The sequence below is a fragment of the Aythya fuligula genome, unplaced genomic scaffold (assembly GCF_009819795.1).
Source record: "Aythya fuligula isolate bAytFul2 unplaced genomic scaffold, bAytFul2.pri scaffold_105_arrow_ctg1, whole genome shotgun sequence".
NCBI classification, from domain to species: domain Eukaryota; kingdom Metazoa; phylum Chordata; class Aves; order Anseriformes; family Anatidae; genus Aythya; species Aythya fuligula.
The window spans coordinates 1-12,009 of record NW_022473960.1 but is presented as its reverse complement, the minus strand read 5'-3'; the positions used below and the strand labels follow the sequence as shown (position 1 = coordinate 12,009).

At 63.2% G+C, this 12,009-nt stretch overlaps 2 protein-coding genes across 6 annotated transcripts; both read left to right on the top strand.

The window, feature by feature from the left end:
* The first annotated feature begins 406 nt into the window (after positions 1–406).
* Positions 407–3,684, top strand: LOC116501493 (DNA polymerase beta-like). 5 transcript variants are annotated; one of them, XM_032207084.1, is made up of 5 exons: positions 407–514; positions 578–635; positions 722–788; positions 1,184–1,258; positions 2,937–3,684. In XM_032207084.1, exons 1-5 carry the CDS (start codon positions 454–456, stop codon positions 3,090–3,092), a joined length of 417 nt encoding a protein of 138 aa, XP_032062975.1. In that variant the 5' UTR covers positions 407–453; the 3' UTR covers positions 3,093–3,684. The 5 variants fall into 5 exon arrangements, with proteins under 5 accessions (XP_032062975.1, XP_032062976.1, XP_032062977.1 ...); XM_032207085.1 differs by having other exon boundaries at positions 407–635; positions 3,531–3,684; XM_032207086.1 differs by having other exon boundaries at positions 407–635; positions 3,024–3,684.
* Positions 3,685–4,523: 839 nt separating this feature from the next.
* On the top strand, positions 4,524–11,997 carry LOC116501492 (integrin alpha-L-like; the record flags this gene model as incomplete). The annotated part of the gene is made up of 21 exons (XM_032207080.1): positions 4,524–4,599; positions 5,213–5,321; positions 5,410–5,504; positions 5,779–5,837; positions 5,922–6,036; positions 6,117–6,247; positions 6,526–6,671; positions 7,321–7,459; positions 7,535–7,685; positions 7,769–7,836; positions 8,104–8,230; positions 8,715–8,857; positions 8,931–9,068; positions 9,266–9,469; positions 9,546–9,676; positions 10,314–10,462; positions 10,541–10,695; positions 11,022–11,144; positions 11,231–11,443; positions 11,686–11,796; positions 11,918–11,997. Coding segments are annotated over exons 1-21 (2,663 nt in total), but the record flags the coding sequence as incomplete, so codon positions are not given.
* Between the last annotated feature and the right edge of the window lie 12 nt (positions 11,998–12,009).

The window sequence follows — 12,009 nt, the reverse complement described above, 5'->3', positions numbered from 1 at the left end:
AGAGTCTTAGAACTACATCTCCCGGCATCTTCTGGGCACTCAACATGGCCTCCCGGAAGTTTAGAGTCTGAGAACTACATCTCCCGGCATTCTCTGGGCAGCAAACATGGCCTCCCGGAAGTTCAGAGTCCGAGAACTACATCTCCCGGCATGCTCTGGGCAACAAACATGTCTTCCCGGAAGTTCAGAGTATAAGAACTACATTTCCCGGCATGCTCTCGGAACCCACATGGCTTCCCGGAAGTCCAGAGTCCCGGAACTCCATTTCCCGATATGCTCTGGGCACCCAACATGGCCTCCCGGAAGTCCGGAGTCCGAGAACTACATCTCCCGGCAGCGCTCAGGCCCTCTGCCGCGCGTGCGCATGAATGCGGTTTCGCTTATAGACATCTCCGCCGGAAGCCCCTTCGCGTCATTTCCTCCTGTTACCTGAGGCCGGTGCCGGCGCCCGCGATGAGCAAGGGGAAGGCCCCGTCCGGGCGCCCCAACCCGGGCATCTCGGACCTGCTGACGGGTGGGGGGGCGCTGGGGGGGCCGCGCCGCGCCTCGGCCGCTCCAAGCGCGTTTCTCCCCGCAGAGCTGGCGAGCTACGAGCGGAACGGCAACCGGGCCATCCACAAGTACAACGCCCACAGGTACCGCGTCCCCCCCCCCGCCGTGCGTGGGGCTGCAGGGCCCCGCCGGGGCTGGGCGCTGAGCCCTGAGCCGCGCTGTTCCGCAGGAAGGCGGCGTCCGTCAGCGCCCGGTACCCCAGCGAGATCCGGAGCGGGGCCGAAGCCAAGGAGCTGGCAGGGGTCCGCGCCCTGCCTCCCGAGGGGGGCCGGGGGGGCGGTGTCGCGGTGGGGGGAGGTTGCCGGGGGGGGTCTCACAGAGCCAGCTGGGGCCTGCAGCTGTCTGCGTGCCGAGGGCTTCTGTGGTGGCAGGCTTCCCCTTCGTTGCTTTACTGCCCTGCTCAACGTGGAGGGCAGTAGGAATCAAAGCCTTGTCTAGAATAAGTAATGCAGTCGTCAAAGTGCTGTGTTTATGCTGCTTGTGTGGAACCCTGCACGCTCTTGTTCCCTTATGGAGCAGTGTTTTGTTGTGGTTTAGGTGACATCGTAGTTCTTCCTGCGGGGCTTTCTTTTTTTCCTGGCTGTAAGTGATCTTGAGGTTAACTGGTGTTTCCTTCTCCCCCAGTGTTTAGGATGGAGTTGGTGCTAAAATAGCAGAGAAAATTGATGAGTTCTTATCCGCTGGCAAACTACGCAGATTGGAAAAGGTGTGTTTCTTCCCTTGTACTGTATTTCTCAGTAGCTGATTTTCTTTGTACTTTGCAACGTAGCCTGCTCACTGTGTGCAATTTCTAATGCTCTCTGTGGTGAGACTCGAGTCAAGCATTAGAATCACAGAATGGTTTGGGTTGGAAGGAACCTTAAACATCAGCTAGTTCTAACCCCCTTGCCGTGGCCAGGGACACCTTCCCCTAAACCAGGTTGCTCAAAGCCCCATCCAACCTGGCCTTGAGCACTTCTAGGGATGGGGCATCCACAGCTCCTCTGGGCAGCCTGTGCCAGTGCCTCACCACCCTCTGAGTAAAGAACTTCTTTCTAACATCTAGTCTGAATCTATCATCTTTTAGCTCAAAGCCATTACCCCTTGTTCTATCGCTACACGCTCTGACAAGGAGTCCCTCCACAGCTTTCCCGTGGGCCCCCTTTAGGTATTGGAAGGTCACTAGAAGGTGTGCCCAGAGCCTTCTCTTCTCCAGGCTGAACTGCCCCAACTCCCTCAGTCTGTCTTTGTAGATAGGTGTTCCAGCCCTCTGGCCATCCGCATGGATGTCCTCTGGACTCGCTCTAATAGGTTCATACTCTACCTGGTGCTTCACAGAAAATACACAGCTGCTGGCCTGTTACAAGTCACATTTCTTTTGAGGGTTTTTACTCTTCGAGGTGGTAATGTTTCTTACACCGTGATTTCCACCTAATGGCGGTAAGGATTCTGATTGTCTGCATTTTACAAGGTTGTCTGTTGTAATAAATCACTAAGTCCCAAATAGGATTGCAATCAAAGTTTACAATTTATTAAATGAATAGAGGTAAGCAAACAGCACTGGGTGCACCAGGAGTCTTTGCTCCACCAAGACGTACACCAGTTACATCAGGCGGCTGGTTTTTATGCTCCTAGGCTGATACATATTCATTACTACTTCTAAAAAAAAAAAACAGGGTTATTATAATTAGTTCCTGGAATCCAAACCCGCCGCCCACTGGCGCGTGCGTTATCAGTCTCCGGTGGTCCCTCTGGGGGTCTCTCGTACTGAAGGCTTAGTCTTCCTCCCAGGCTTTTCCCTTGTCCTTCTCCTTTGTTCGTCTTGGCTGGATGGCAGAGACTTGCATAGTGCCCCATGCAATAGTCATAACAGTTAGCAGTTATTCTGAAACCCCTTTGCTCTCTTATCCCCTGTTGACCCGAATTGCTGGACCATTCCTTTGCAAGATACAAGAACTCTATACATTAACCGCTCTGTTTTCCTTAGACTTGTGGTTATACAAGGGTATGTAAGACAGAAGGTCACATCTCATCATATCACGCGGCCCTAGCATTGTTGCATATTGACACGAATCAGATGAACACATTTCACAATCCCCCATCTCCTTTTTCATGGTATTGATTCGTGTTTTCCTTTCCAATCGAGTCAATACTTGCCGAATTGATATCAATTTTGGATCTTCGTTTGATTTTGTGATCATCGGGGAATGGGTTTTCTCTCTCCCTGGTTCTGGGTCAACAGGTACCGCAGATATTTGCATTTTTTGTATAACCGAGTGTATTAGTCTGGTAATACAAGGTATTAAACATGGAACTATTAACAATCCTCCACATATCCCCAATAAAACCATCCTTATTTTAGCAAACCAATCACCGCCCATAACGCCCCCCCATAATCCTCCTAGACTGATTCCATTCCAAGTTTGAACTGGGACACAGGCGATGTTCTTCACGGCCTTTACAAGCTCACTTACAGCTTTTCCTTCTGCAAGGACGCCTGCAAGTCCTGCAGCACTGCACCCCGCCCCAAGCACGTGGAAAAGGGGAGGCGCCGTGCGTGAGAAGAGGCAAAGAGAGCAGGAGGAACAGCAGCCCTGGTTTTGGTCTGGCGTAGGTCTACAAGGTGCAGCACACGCAACCAGGCTGTTTGGCTTCCAAGACTTGCCTTAGCTTTGGTGCAGGAACCTGAGCGGGCTGGCAACCCTCTCACCTTTTTGACCACTCCACAACATGGGGACTTCACCTCTCCCAGGCTGCACGAGGGAAGGGCGGAAACAAGACGAAAAGCACATCCTGAGGCACGTGATAGCCACAGCCTGCCTGCTGCAATGCTTGCATCTCCCTTCCCAGCTGCCTTACCTCTGCTGCTCTCCATCTCCAAACCGCATTCTTTTTAACTGCCATGCGGAGTGGCAGTCCTCCAGGCGCCACAGAGCGGCACCATATTTTCTTAATTATCATTTTTTAATTTCAAAACAGCAGTCCGCTTCCCTCTGCAGATGGACAGCAGGCCAAGCCAGTCACCGAGCTGCCAGCACAGAGCTTCACGGTTCCAGAAGGCGCTCTTCCCTTCGACCGATCCCTTATAAATGTTATCTGCCACTGGCAAAAGCAATAAAGAGACTGCAAACATGCACTGCCACGTCTGATAAACTTCATGTTTTTAATTTTATTATTTCGAAAGAGCAGCCCACTTGCCTCTACACCTGTCAAGTAGATCAGACCAGTCACCGAGTTGCCAAACAAGAACTTGGCAGTTTCAGAAAGCTGTTCCCTTTGACTGGTTCCTCCCCAAGTGGGACCCTGGAACACACGTATGGAGCCCCTTTCGCCCATCAGAAAGTGCCCCCAGTGGAAGCCTTTGGGTGCAGCTGATCTCCCCAGGGGAGCCTTCTCGCAGCCCCACATGCAACTGGACCCGCTGTGCTCGCTCTTTGAGCAGCCCGAACATAGCCCGACCCGGCATGGGAGAGGAATTCAAAAGAGGGCCCCAGAAATCGCGTTCAGAGCCCCTTGCGCCCATCCCAAAGTGCCCCCAGAGGAAGGCTTTGGGTACAGCTGAACTCTCTGCGTCGCCCCAGAGATCTCCTGACCCCAGAAGTGGTGTGATTCTGTCTCTAGGGCACCCTGAGGTCCTTGTAGGGCACCCTATATCGCCCCATGAGGCACCCAGAGCATCCTAGGGGACAGCGGGGGTCCCTGGATGGCTTCTGGGGGGCACTGGGGGGCACTGGGACCCCTCTAGAGGACCACGAGCAGCTCCCGGTCCCAACAGGAGGTGTCGATTTGGGGTGGAGGACCTCGCGGCGCCCAGGGGGGGCCTTTGGGTGGCCCCCGGCGGCCCCTTCAGCACCCATGGGTGCCCTGGGGGCCCTCAGGGAGCTCCCAGCTCCCCCCCCACACCCAATGCCGCCTCCACGGCCCCATCGCGCCTGCGCCGCGGGCACGGAAGGAAGTGGCTTTTTGGGGTGGTTTCAGGGGAAAACGGGGCAATGGCGGCAGCGGGGGCGAGCGGGGGCCGCGTGGGCTCCGCCGGGGGCCTGGTGCTCGTGGGGGTCCTGCTGGCTGGTAATGGGGGGGGGCACGATGGGGGGGTGATGGGGGGGTGATGGGGGTTAGGGGAGGGGTTGGGGAGATTTGGGGGGGGAATTGGGGAGGTGGGGGTTGGGGAGAGGGGTTTGGGGGGGGATTTTTAGGATGGGAAACTGGGGAGGGGGATTTGGGGGGGGATTTTTGGGGGTGGGAAACTGGGGGGGGGGATTTGGGGGGGGGGATTTTTGGGGTGGGAAACTGGGGAGGGGGATTTGGGGGGGGGATTTTTGGGGGTGGGAAACTGGGGAGGGGAATTTGGGGGGCTATTGGGGGAGGGGGCACATTTGGGGGCATTTCACTGGGATGCTTTGAAGGACGCAGACGGAGGGGTGCTGGGGGGGGTCCCAGTGCCCCCTCTTCCCCCCCCCAAAAAAAAAAAAAAAATTTTGGGGTGGCCGCAGGGCATGCTGGGAGCCCCCGCCCTTTTCTCCCACGGCCGGGGGAAGGAAGCTGGGGTTAACCACAGCCCCCCCCACCCCCCCTTTTCGGGGCTTTCCCACGGGTGTTTGGGGCCGTTTTGGGGTGGGGTGCGAGGGGCAGGACCCCCCCCTAACCCCACACGACCCCCATCCCCCCAAAAAATTTCCAGTGCTGCCCCCCCTGGGGGGCTTCAACCTGCGGCCGAGCCCCCACCGGGTCCTGAGCCACAACGGGTCCCGGAGCTTCGGGCACCAGGTGCTGCAGCTCCCGGGGGCACGGTAAGGACCCCCCCAAAAAATAAAGTAATCCCCCTCCCCTAAAGGAAAAAACTACGAAAATAACCAAAAAAACACTTTTTTGCCCCAGGATCGTGGTGGGAGCGCCGGTGGAGGAGGGCGGGGGGCGGCTGTACCGCTGCGAGGTGCAGGGCGAGGGTTGCACGGAGCTGGAGGTGGTGAAAGGTGGGGATTGGGATTGGGGTGGGGTTGGGATTGGGATTGGGATGGGATTAGGGAGGGGATGGGGAGGGGATGGGGTTGGCATTGGGATTGGGGTGGGATTGGGATAGGGTTGGGGATGGGATTGGGATTAGGGATGGGATGGGGAGGGGATGGGGTTGGGATGGGCTGGGATTGGGATGGGATTAGGGATCGGGATGGGAAGGGATGGGATTGGGATTGGGACTGGGATTGGGATTGGGCTGGTGCCAAGCTGAGCACCCTGCCCCCCCCGCAGGGAACAGCTCCGTCTCCCACATGGGCATGGCTCTGACCCGCGACGGCGACAGCACCATCGTGAGTGGGGGGCGTGGGGGCTGTGGGGCCGATGCGGGGGGGGGGCTCTGAACCCCCCACCCCATAAAACAACCCCAAACGAAGGCGTGCGGCCCCGGGCTGACCCGCGAGTGCGACCGCAACGTCTACGTCAGCGGCGTCTGCGTCCTCCTCGACCCCGAGCTGCGGCCGCGCCAGGAGCTGTTCCCCGGCTTCCAGGGTGAGGATTTGGGGTGGGGGGCGCGGGGAGGGGGCCCCCCACCCCAAAATACGCTCGGGGTGACCCCGCCGCTCCTGCAGGGTGCCTGCCGGGCACGGTGGACCTGGCCTTCCTCTTCGACGGCTCCAACAGCATGAACTCCCAGCAGTTCGGGGCCATTCGGGATTTCATGGTGGAAGTGATGGAGCAGCTGAGCAACAGCTCCATCCGCGTGAGGAGGGGCCATGGGGTCGGGGCTATGGGGTCGGGGATTATGGGGTTCGGGGGGTATGGGGTCGTCTGGGGGGTTATGGGGTCTGGAAGCGATGGAGCAGCTGAGCAACAGCTCCATCCACTTGTCTTGGGGTCGACAGCACCCAGGGGTGCCCTGAGGGGGGTCTGTCGGGCCCGTGGGGCTCTATAGGGCCTATGGGGTTCTAGAGGGCCCGTGGGGCTCTGTAGGGCTGGTGGGGGGCCGCGGGGGGCTAGAGGCCGGCGTTGCCCCCCCAGTTCGCAGCCGTGCAGTTCTCGGACCAGGCGCAGACGGCCTTCACGCTGCGGGACTACGCCGAGCGGCCCCGGCCCCGGGAGCTGCTGCAGGACCTGGTGCAGCTCCGCCAACTCACCGACACCTTCTCGGCCATCAAATTCGTGGCGTGAGGGCCCCGCAACCCCCCCACGGCCACCCCCCGCACCCCACGGCCACCCCCATCACCCTATGGCTACCTCCATCATCCCACAACCACCCCCACCATCCCCACCACCCCATGGCCACCTCCCCCCTCCCCTCCACCCCACGGCCACCCCAATAACCCTGTGGCTGCCCCCACCACCCCATGCCCACCTCCATCACCCCATGGCCACCCCCACCCTCCCCACCACCCCACGGCCACCTCCACCACCCCTTGGCCACCCCCATCACCCCACGGCCACCCCCATCACCCTATGGCTACCTCCATCATCCCACAACCAACCCCACCATCCCCACCACCCCACGGCCACCCCCACCCTCCCCATCACCTCATGGCCACCCCAATCTCCCTATGGCTGCCCCCACCACCCCATGCCCACCTCCATCACCCCATGGCCACCCCCATCACCCCATAACCACCTCCACCATCCCCATCGCCTCATGGCCACCCCCATCACCCTATGGCTACCTCCATCACCCCATAACCACCCCCACCCTCCCCATCACCCTTTGGCCACCTCCACCACCCCACGGCCACCCCAACCACCCTATGGCCACCTCCACCACCCCTTGGCCACCTCCACCACCCCACGGCCACCCCACCCACCCCGCAGGGAGAACATCTTCACCCCCGAGCAGGGGGCTCGCGCGGGGGCCAAGCGGGTGATGATCATCATCACCGACGGCGACGCCACCGACACCGGCACCGTGCAGGAGGCCGAGGAGCGCGGCATCATGCGCTACATCATCGGGGTGCGCGACGGGGGGCCGGGGGGCTCGGGGGACAACTGGGGGGGCGGGGGTGACCCCCACACACGCTGCCCGCAGGTGGGGAACAACTTCAACACCCCCAACACCCAGCTCTACCTCAGCCAATTCGCCTCGCGGCCCAGCTCCGAGTTCGTCAAGGTGCTGGACAGCTTCGATAAGCTGCGGGGGCTCTTCCGCGAGCTGCAGGCCAAGATTTATGACATCGAAGGTGCCCCCCCGGCCCCTAAACCACCTCCTGGTACCCCCCCAAAAATGTGGGGGTCCCAAAAATCCCCCCCCCCTTTCCCGCAGGCACCAGCGACCAGAACCGCTTCCACCTCGAGCTCTCCTCCAGCGGCTTCAGCGTCGCCGCCGTCAACGTGAGGAGGGGGCGCCCATGGGGTCCAAAAGAACCCCCCCAACCCAAAAAACCCCGTGTCAGCCCCTGAAACCCCGTGTCACCCCCCAAAACCTTGTGTCACCCCCAAACCCCCCCCCAAAACCCCATGTCACCCCCCAAAACCTCGTGTCACCCCCCAAACCCCCCCCAAAACCCCGTGTCACCTCCCAAAACCCCCGTGTCACACCCCAAAACCCCCCCAACCCCCCCCACCCCCGGTGTGACCCCCCCATCCCCTTGTCCCCAGGGCCGGCAGGTGGCGGGGGTGGTGGGGGCCGATAACTGGGCCGGGGGCTTCCTGCAAATGGGGCCGGGGCCGGAGCTCTTCGTGCCCAGCCCCTCCCTGGCCCAAAACCTCACCGACACCTACCTGGGTACGGGGGGCAAGTAATGGGGGGGGGCAAAAAATGGGGGGGCAAATAAATAATGGGGGCGGAAATAATGGGGGAGGGGGCAAATAATGGGGAGGAAATAATGGGGGGGAAATAATGGGGGGAAATAATGGGGGGGTACATGGGGGGTTAATGGGGAGGGGGAAATGGGGGGGGAAATGGGGGGGTGTTGGGGGCTGGGGGGGCAAATTGTGGGAACTGGGAGGATGTGGGGGGGCAAACTGGGGGAACTGGGGGGATGTGGGGGGGCAAACTGGGGGAACTGGGGGGATGTTGGGGGTCAAATTGGGGGAACTGGGAGGATGTTGGGGGGCGAACTGGGGGAACTGGGGGGATGTTGGGGGTCAAATTGGGGGAACTGGGAAGATGCTGGGGGGCGAACTGGGGGAACTGGGGGGCTGTCAGGGCTGGGGAGCCCAAACTGGGGAGGGGGCTGCACTTACTGGGTTGGTGCCCCCCCCCCAAGGCTACTCGGTGGTGGGGGTCCCGCACCCGGGGCGCTCGCTGCTGGCGGCGGGGGCCCCCCGGCACGGGCACGTGGGGCGCGTGGTGGTCTTCGAGGCGGCCGGGGGGGACTGGCAGGAGCTGCAGAGCCTCCCTGGGGAGCAGGTGAGAATTTGGGGGGGTCGGGGGGGGGGGTCCTGGGGGTCGTGGGGACCCCCCCTGAGCGGGTGTCTCGTAGGTGGGGGCGTATTTCGGGGCCACGCTCTGCGCCCTGGACGGGGACGGGGACGGGGCCAGCGAGGGGCTGCTGGTCGGGGCCCCCCTGCACTACGACGGGCGGCGGGGGGGGCGCGTGCACCTCTACGCCTGGGAGAAGGTAAGGGGGACCGGCGGGGCGGAGCTAATCCCAATCCCCATCCCAATCCCATTCCATCCCAATCCCATCCCAGTCCCAATCCCAATCCCATCCCCATCCCCATCCCATCCCCATCCCAATCCCAATCCCAATCCCACCCAATCCCACCCCCCTCCACCCCATCCTGACACCCCTCCAACCCCCCCGATCCCCCCCAGGATCGGCTGAAGGAGGCCGGGGAGCTCTCGGGAGCCCCCGGGCACCCCCTGGGGCGTTTTGGGGCGGCGCTGGCGGCGCTGGGCGACCTGGACGGGGACGGCGTGGCCGAGGTGGCCGTGGGGGCCCCCATGGAGGACGAGGAGCACGGCGCCGTCTACATCTTCCCTGGGTGCAAGGGGGGCGTGGAGCCACGCTACAGCCAGGTGGGACCTGGGGGGGGGGGACTTGGGGGGGGGACGCTTTGGGGACGCGTCTGACCCCCCCAATCCCACCCCACAGCGGCTGGAGGGCCGGGCGGGGGGCTTCGGGATCCGCTACTTCGGGCAGGCGCTGGACGGGGCCATGGACGTGACCGGGGATGGGATGGTCGACCTGGCCGTGGGGGCCCAGGGGCACGTGGTGGTGCTGAGGTGGGATTAGGGGTGGGATTAGGGGTGGGATTGGGGTGGGATTAGGGCGGGATTAGGGCAGGATTGGGGTGGAAATCATGGGGGTGGGATTGGGGTGAGATGAGGGTGGGATTGGGGTGGGATTGGGGTGGGATTAGGGCGGGATTAGAGTGGGATTAGGGCGGGATTGGGGTGGGATTATGGTGGTATTAGGGTGGGATTAGGGTGGTATTAGGGTGGGATTGGGGTGGGATTGGGGTGGGATTAGGGTGGGATTGGGGTGGAAATCATGGAGGTAGGATTGGGGTGGGATTAGGGTGGGATTAGGGCGGGATTGGGGTGGGATTAGGGCGGGATTAGGGTGGTATTAGGGTGGAAATCATGGGGGTGGGATTGGGGTGGAGATGGAGATGGGATGGAGGTGGAGAAGGGATTGGGGTGGAAGTGGAGATGGAGAAGGAGATGGGATTGGGATTGGGATTGGGATTGGGATTGGGATTGGGATGGGATTGGGATTGGGATGGGATTGGGATTGGGATTGGGATTGGGATGGGATTGGGATTGGGATGGGGTCGCGGTGGCATTGGCATGGGACAGAGACGCGTCCTCGGACCGTGCCGGTGCCGGGGCCGCCCCCACCGCACCCCCGTCCCCCCAGCTCGCTGCCCATCCTGACGGTGACCCCGCTGCTGAGCTTCTCCCCGCCGCTCATCCCCGTGCGCGCGGTCGACTGCTCGGCCACGGCCGGGCCCCGCGTGCGGCTCCGGCTCTGCCTCCAGCCCCGCCTGGACACCAAGTCCTACACAGGTCCTTGGGGTGGGGTCCCTGGGGCGGGGGGGCGGTCCCAGCCCCGCTGAGCCCCCCGCGTCCCCCTTTCGCCCCCAGGACGGCCGGTGGTGCCCCTCGCCTTCCACGTGGCCGTGGACCCCCAGCGGGTTCGGGGCCGGGGGGTGCTGGGGGCCGGGGGGCGGCGCTGGGACGGGCGCCTGGAGCTGCGCGGGGAGGAGACGCGGTGCCTGGAGGAGACGCTGCACGTCCTGGTACGGCCCCAACCGCCCCAAAACCGTCTTGGGGTGCTCCTGGTGGTGGGTGGCCCCACAGCGAGGGGCTCCGTGATGGGTGGCCCCATAGAGGGTTAGACCTGATGAGGGTGACCCCACAGCGAGGTGCTAATGCTGCTGGGTGGCCCCATAGCGAGGGGCTCCGGGTCATGGGTCACCCCATGGCGAGGGGCTCCGTGATGGGTGACCCCATAGCGAGGGGCTCCATGATGGGTGGCCCCATAGTTGGGCGGACCCAACCCGGGGCGACCCCACAAATGCTGGGGGGGGGATGCCGCTGACGGGGTCCCCCCTGCCCGCCCCAGACCTGCCTCGAGGACTTCGTCACCTCCATCCGCGTGGCCGTCAACTTCTCCCTGCACCCCGACGACCCCCGGGACGCCCCCCGCCTCGTCCTCAACCCCGAGAGCACCGCGGGATGGACCGAGGTGGGCTCGGGGGGGGGGGCCCAGCCCCGGCCCCGACCCTCCAGCGGGGCGCGGGGCCGGCCTCAACCCCAGCGCCCGCTCCCCAGATCCCCTTCGAGAAGAACTGCGGGGCCGACGAGGTGTGCGAGGCCGACCTGGGGGTCCGCGAGCTGCCGGGGGACGCGGTGCTGGTGGGGGCGCCCGGCATGGGGCTGGCGGTGGCCCTGAAGCTGTGGAACCGGGGGGAGGACGCCTACGGGGCCACCCTACGCCTCCGCCACCCGCGGGGGCTCTCCTTCCGCAGGGCCGGCGCCACCCAGGTGAGGCCGGGGGCTCCTCTCCCCGGGGAGCCCCCCCGGCTCCCACCCCAGGGGGGGCAGTGGGGGGGGGCAGCGCCCCAAACCCAGCCGGGCCCCCCCAGGCCAACCTTGGGCACTGCCAGGCCGACCCCGGCGAGGCGCCGTCCGGGGGGGGCTGTCACCACTGGGGCCCCTCCCGCCCCCAGCCCACCCCAATTTGGGACCCCCCCACACCACCTTGTGTCCCCCCCCCCCAATTTTAGGGCAGCTCCCCCGTGGCCGTCAGCTGCCAGGAGCAGGGGACGCCCACGGCCACCGGGCCCCGAGACCTGGGCTGCAACGTCAGCCGGCCCGTGCTGCGCGGCGACAGCCAGGTGAGGGGGGGGCACCATGGGGGGGGGGCACCATGGGGGGGGGGCACCATGGGGGGGGGGGCACCATGGGGGGGGGCAGGGGGCGGGGGGGCACGGTGCTGAGCCCCCCCCGTGCAACCAGGTGGTGCTGGAGGTGATCTTCGACGTCCTGCAGAACAGCTCGTGGGACGAGCAGCTGGAGCTGACGGCCAACGCCAGCAGGTGGGGGGGCGA

Coding starts and splice junctions, on each gene's coding strand:
- LOC116501493 (XM_032207081.1), top strand. CDS start 454: ATGAGCAAGGGGAAGGCCCCGTCCGGGCGCCCCAACCCGGGCATCTCG. Junction 789..1,183: donor GGGCCGAAGCCAAGGAGCTG/GCAGGGGTCCGC, acceptor CCCAGTGTTTAG/GATGGAGTTGGTGCTAAAAT. Junction 1,259..2,936: donor AACTACGCAGATTGGAAAAG/GTGTGTTTCTTC, acceptor TAATCCTCCTAG/ACTGATTCCATTCCAAGTTT.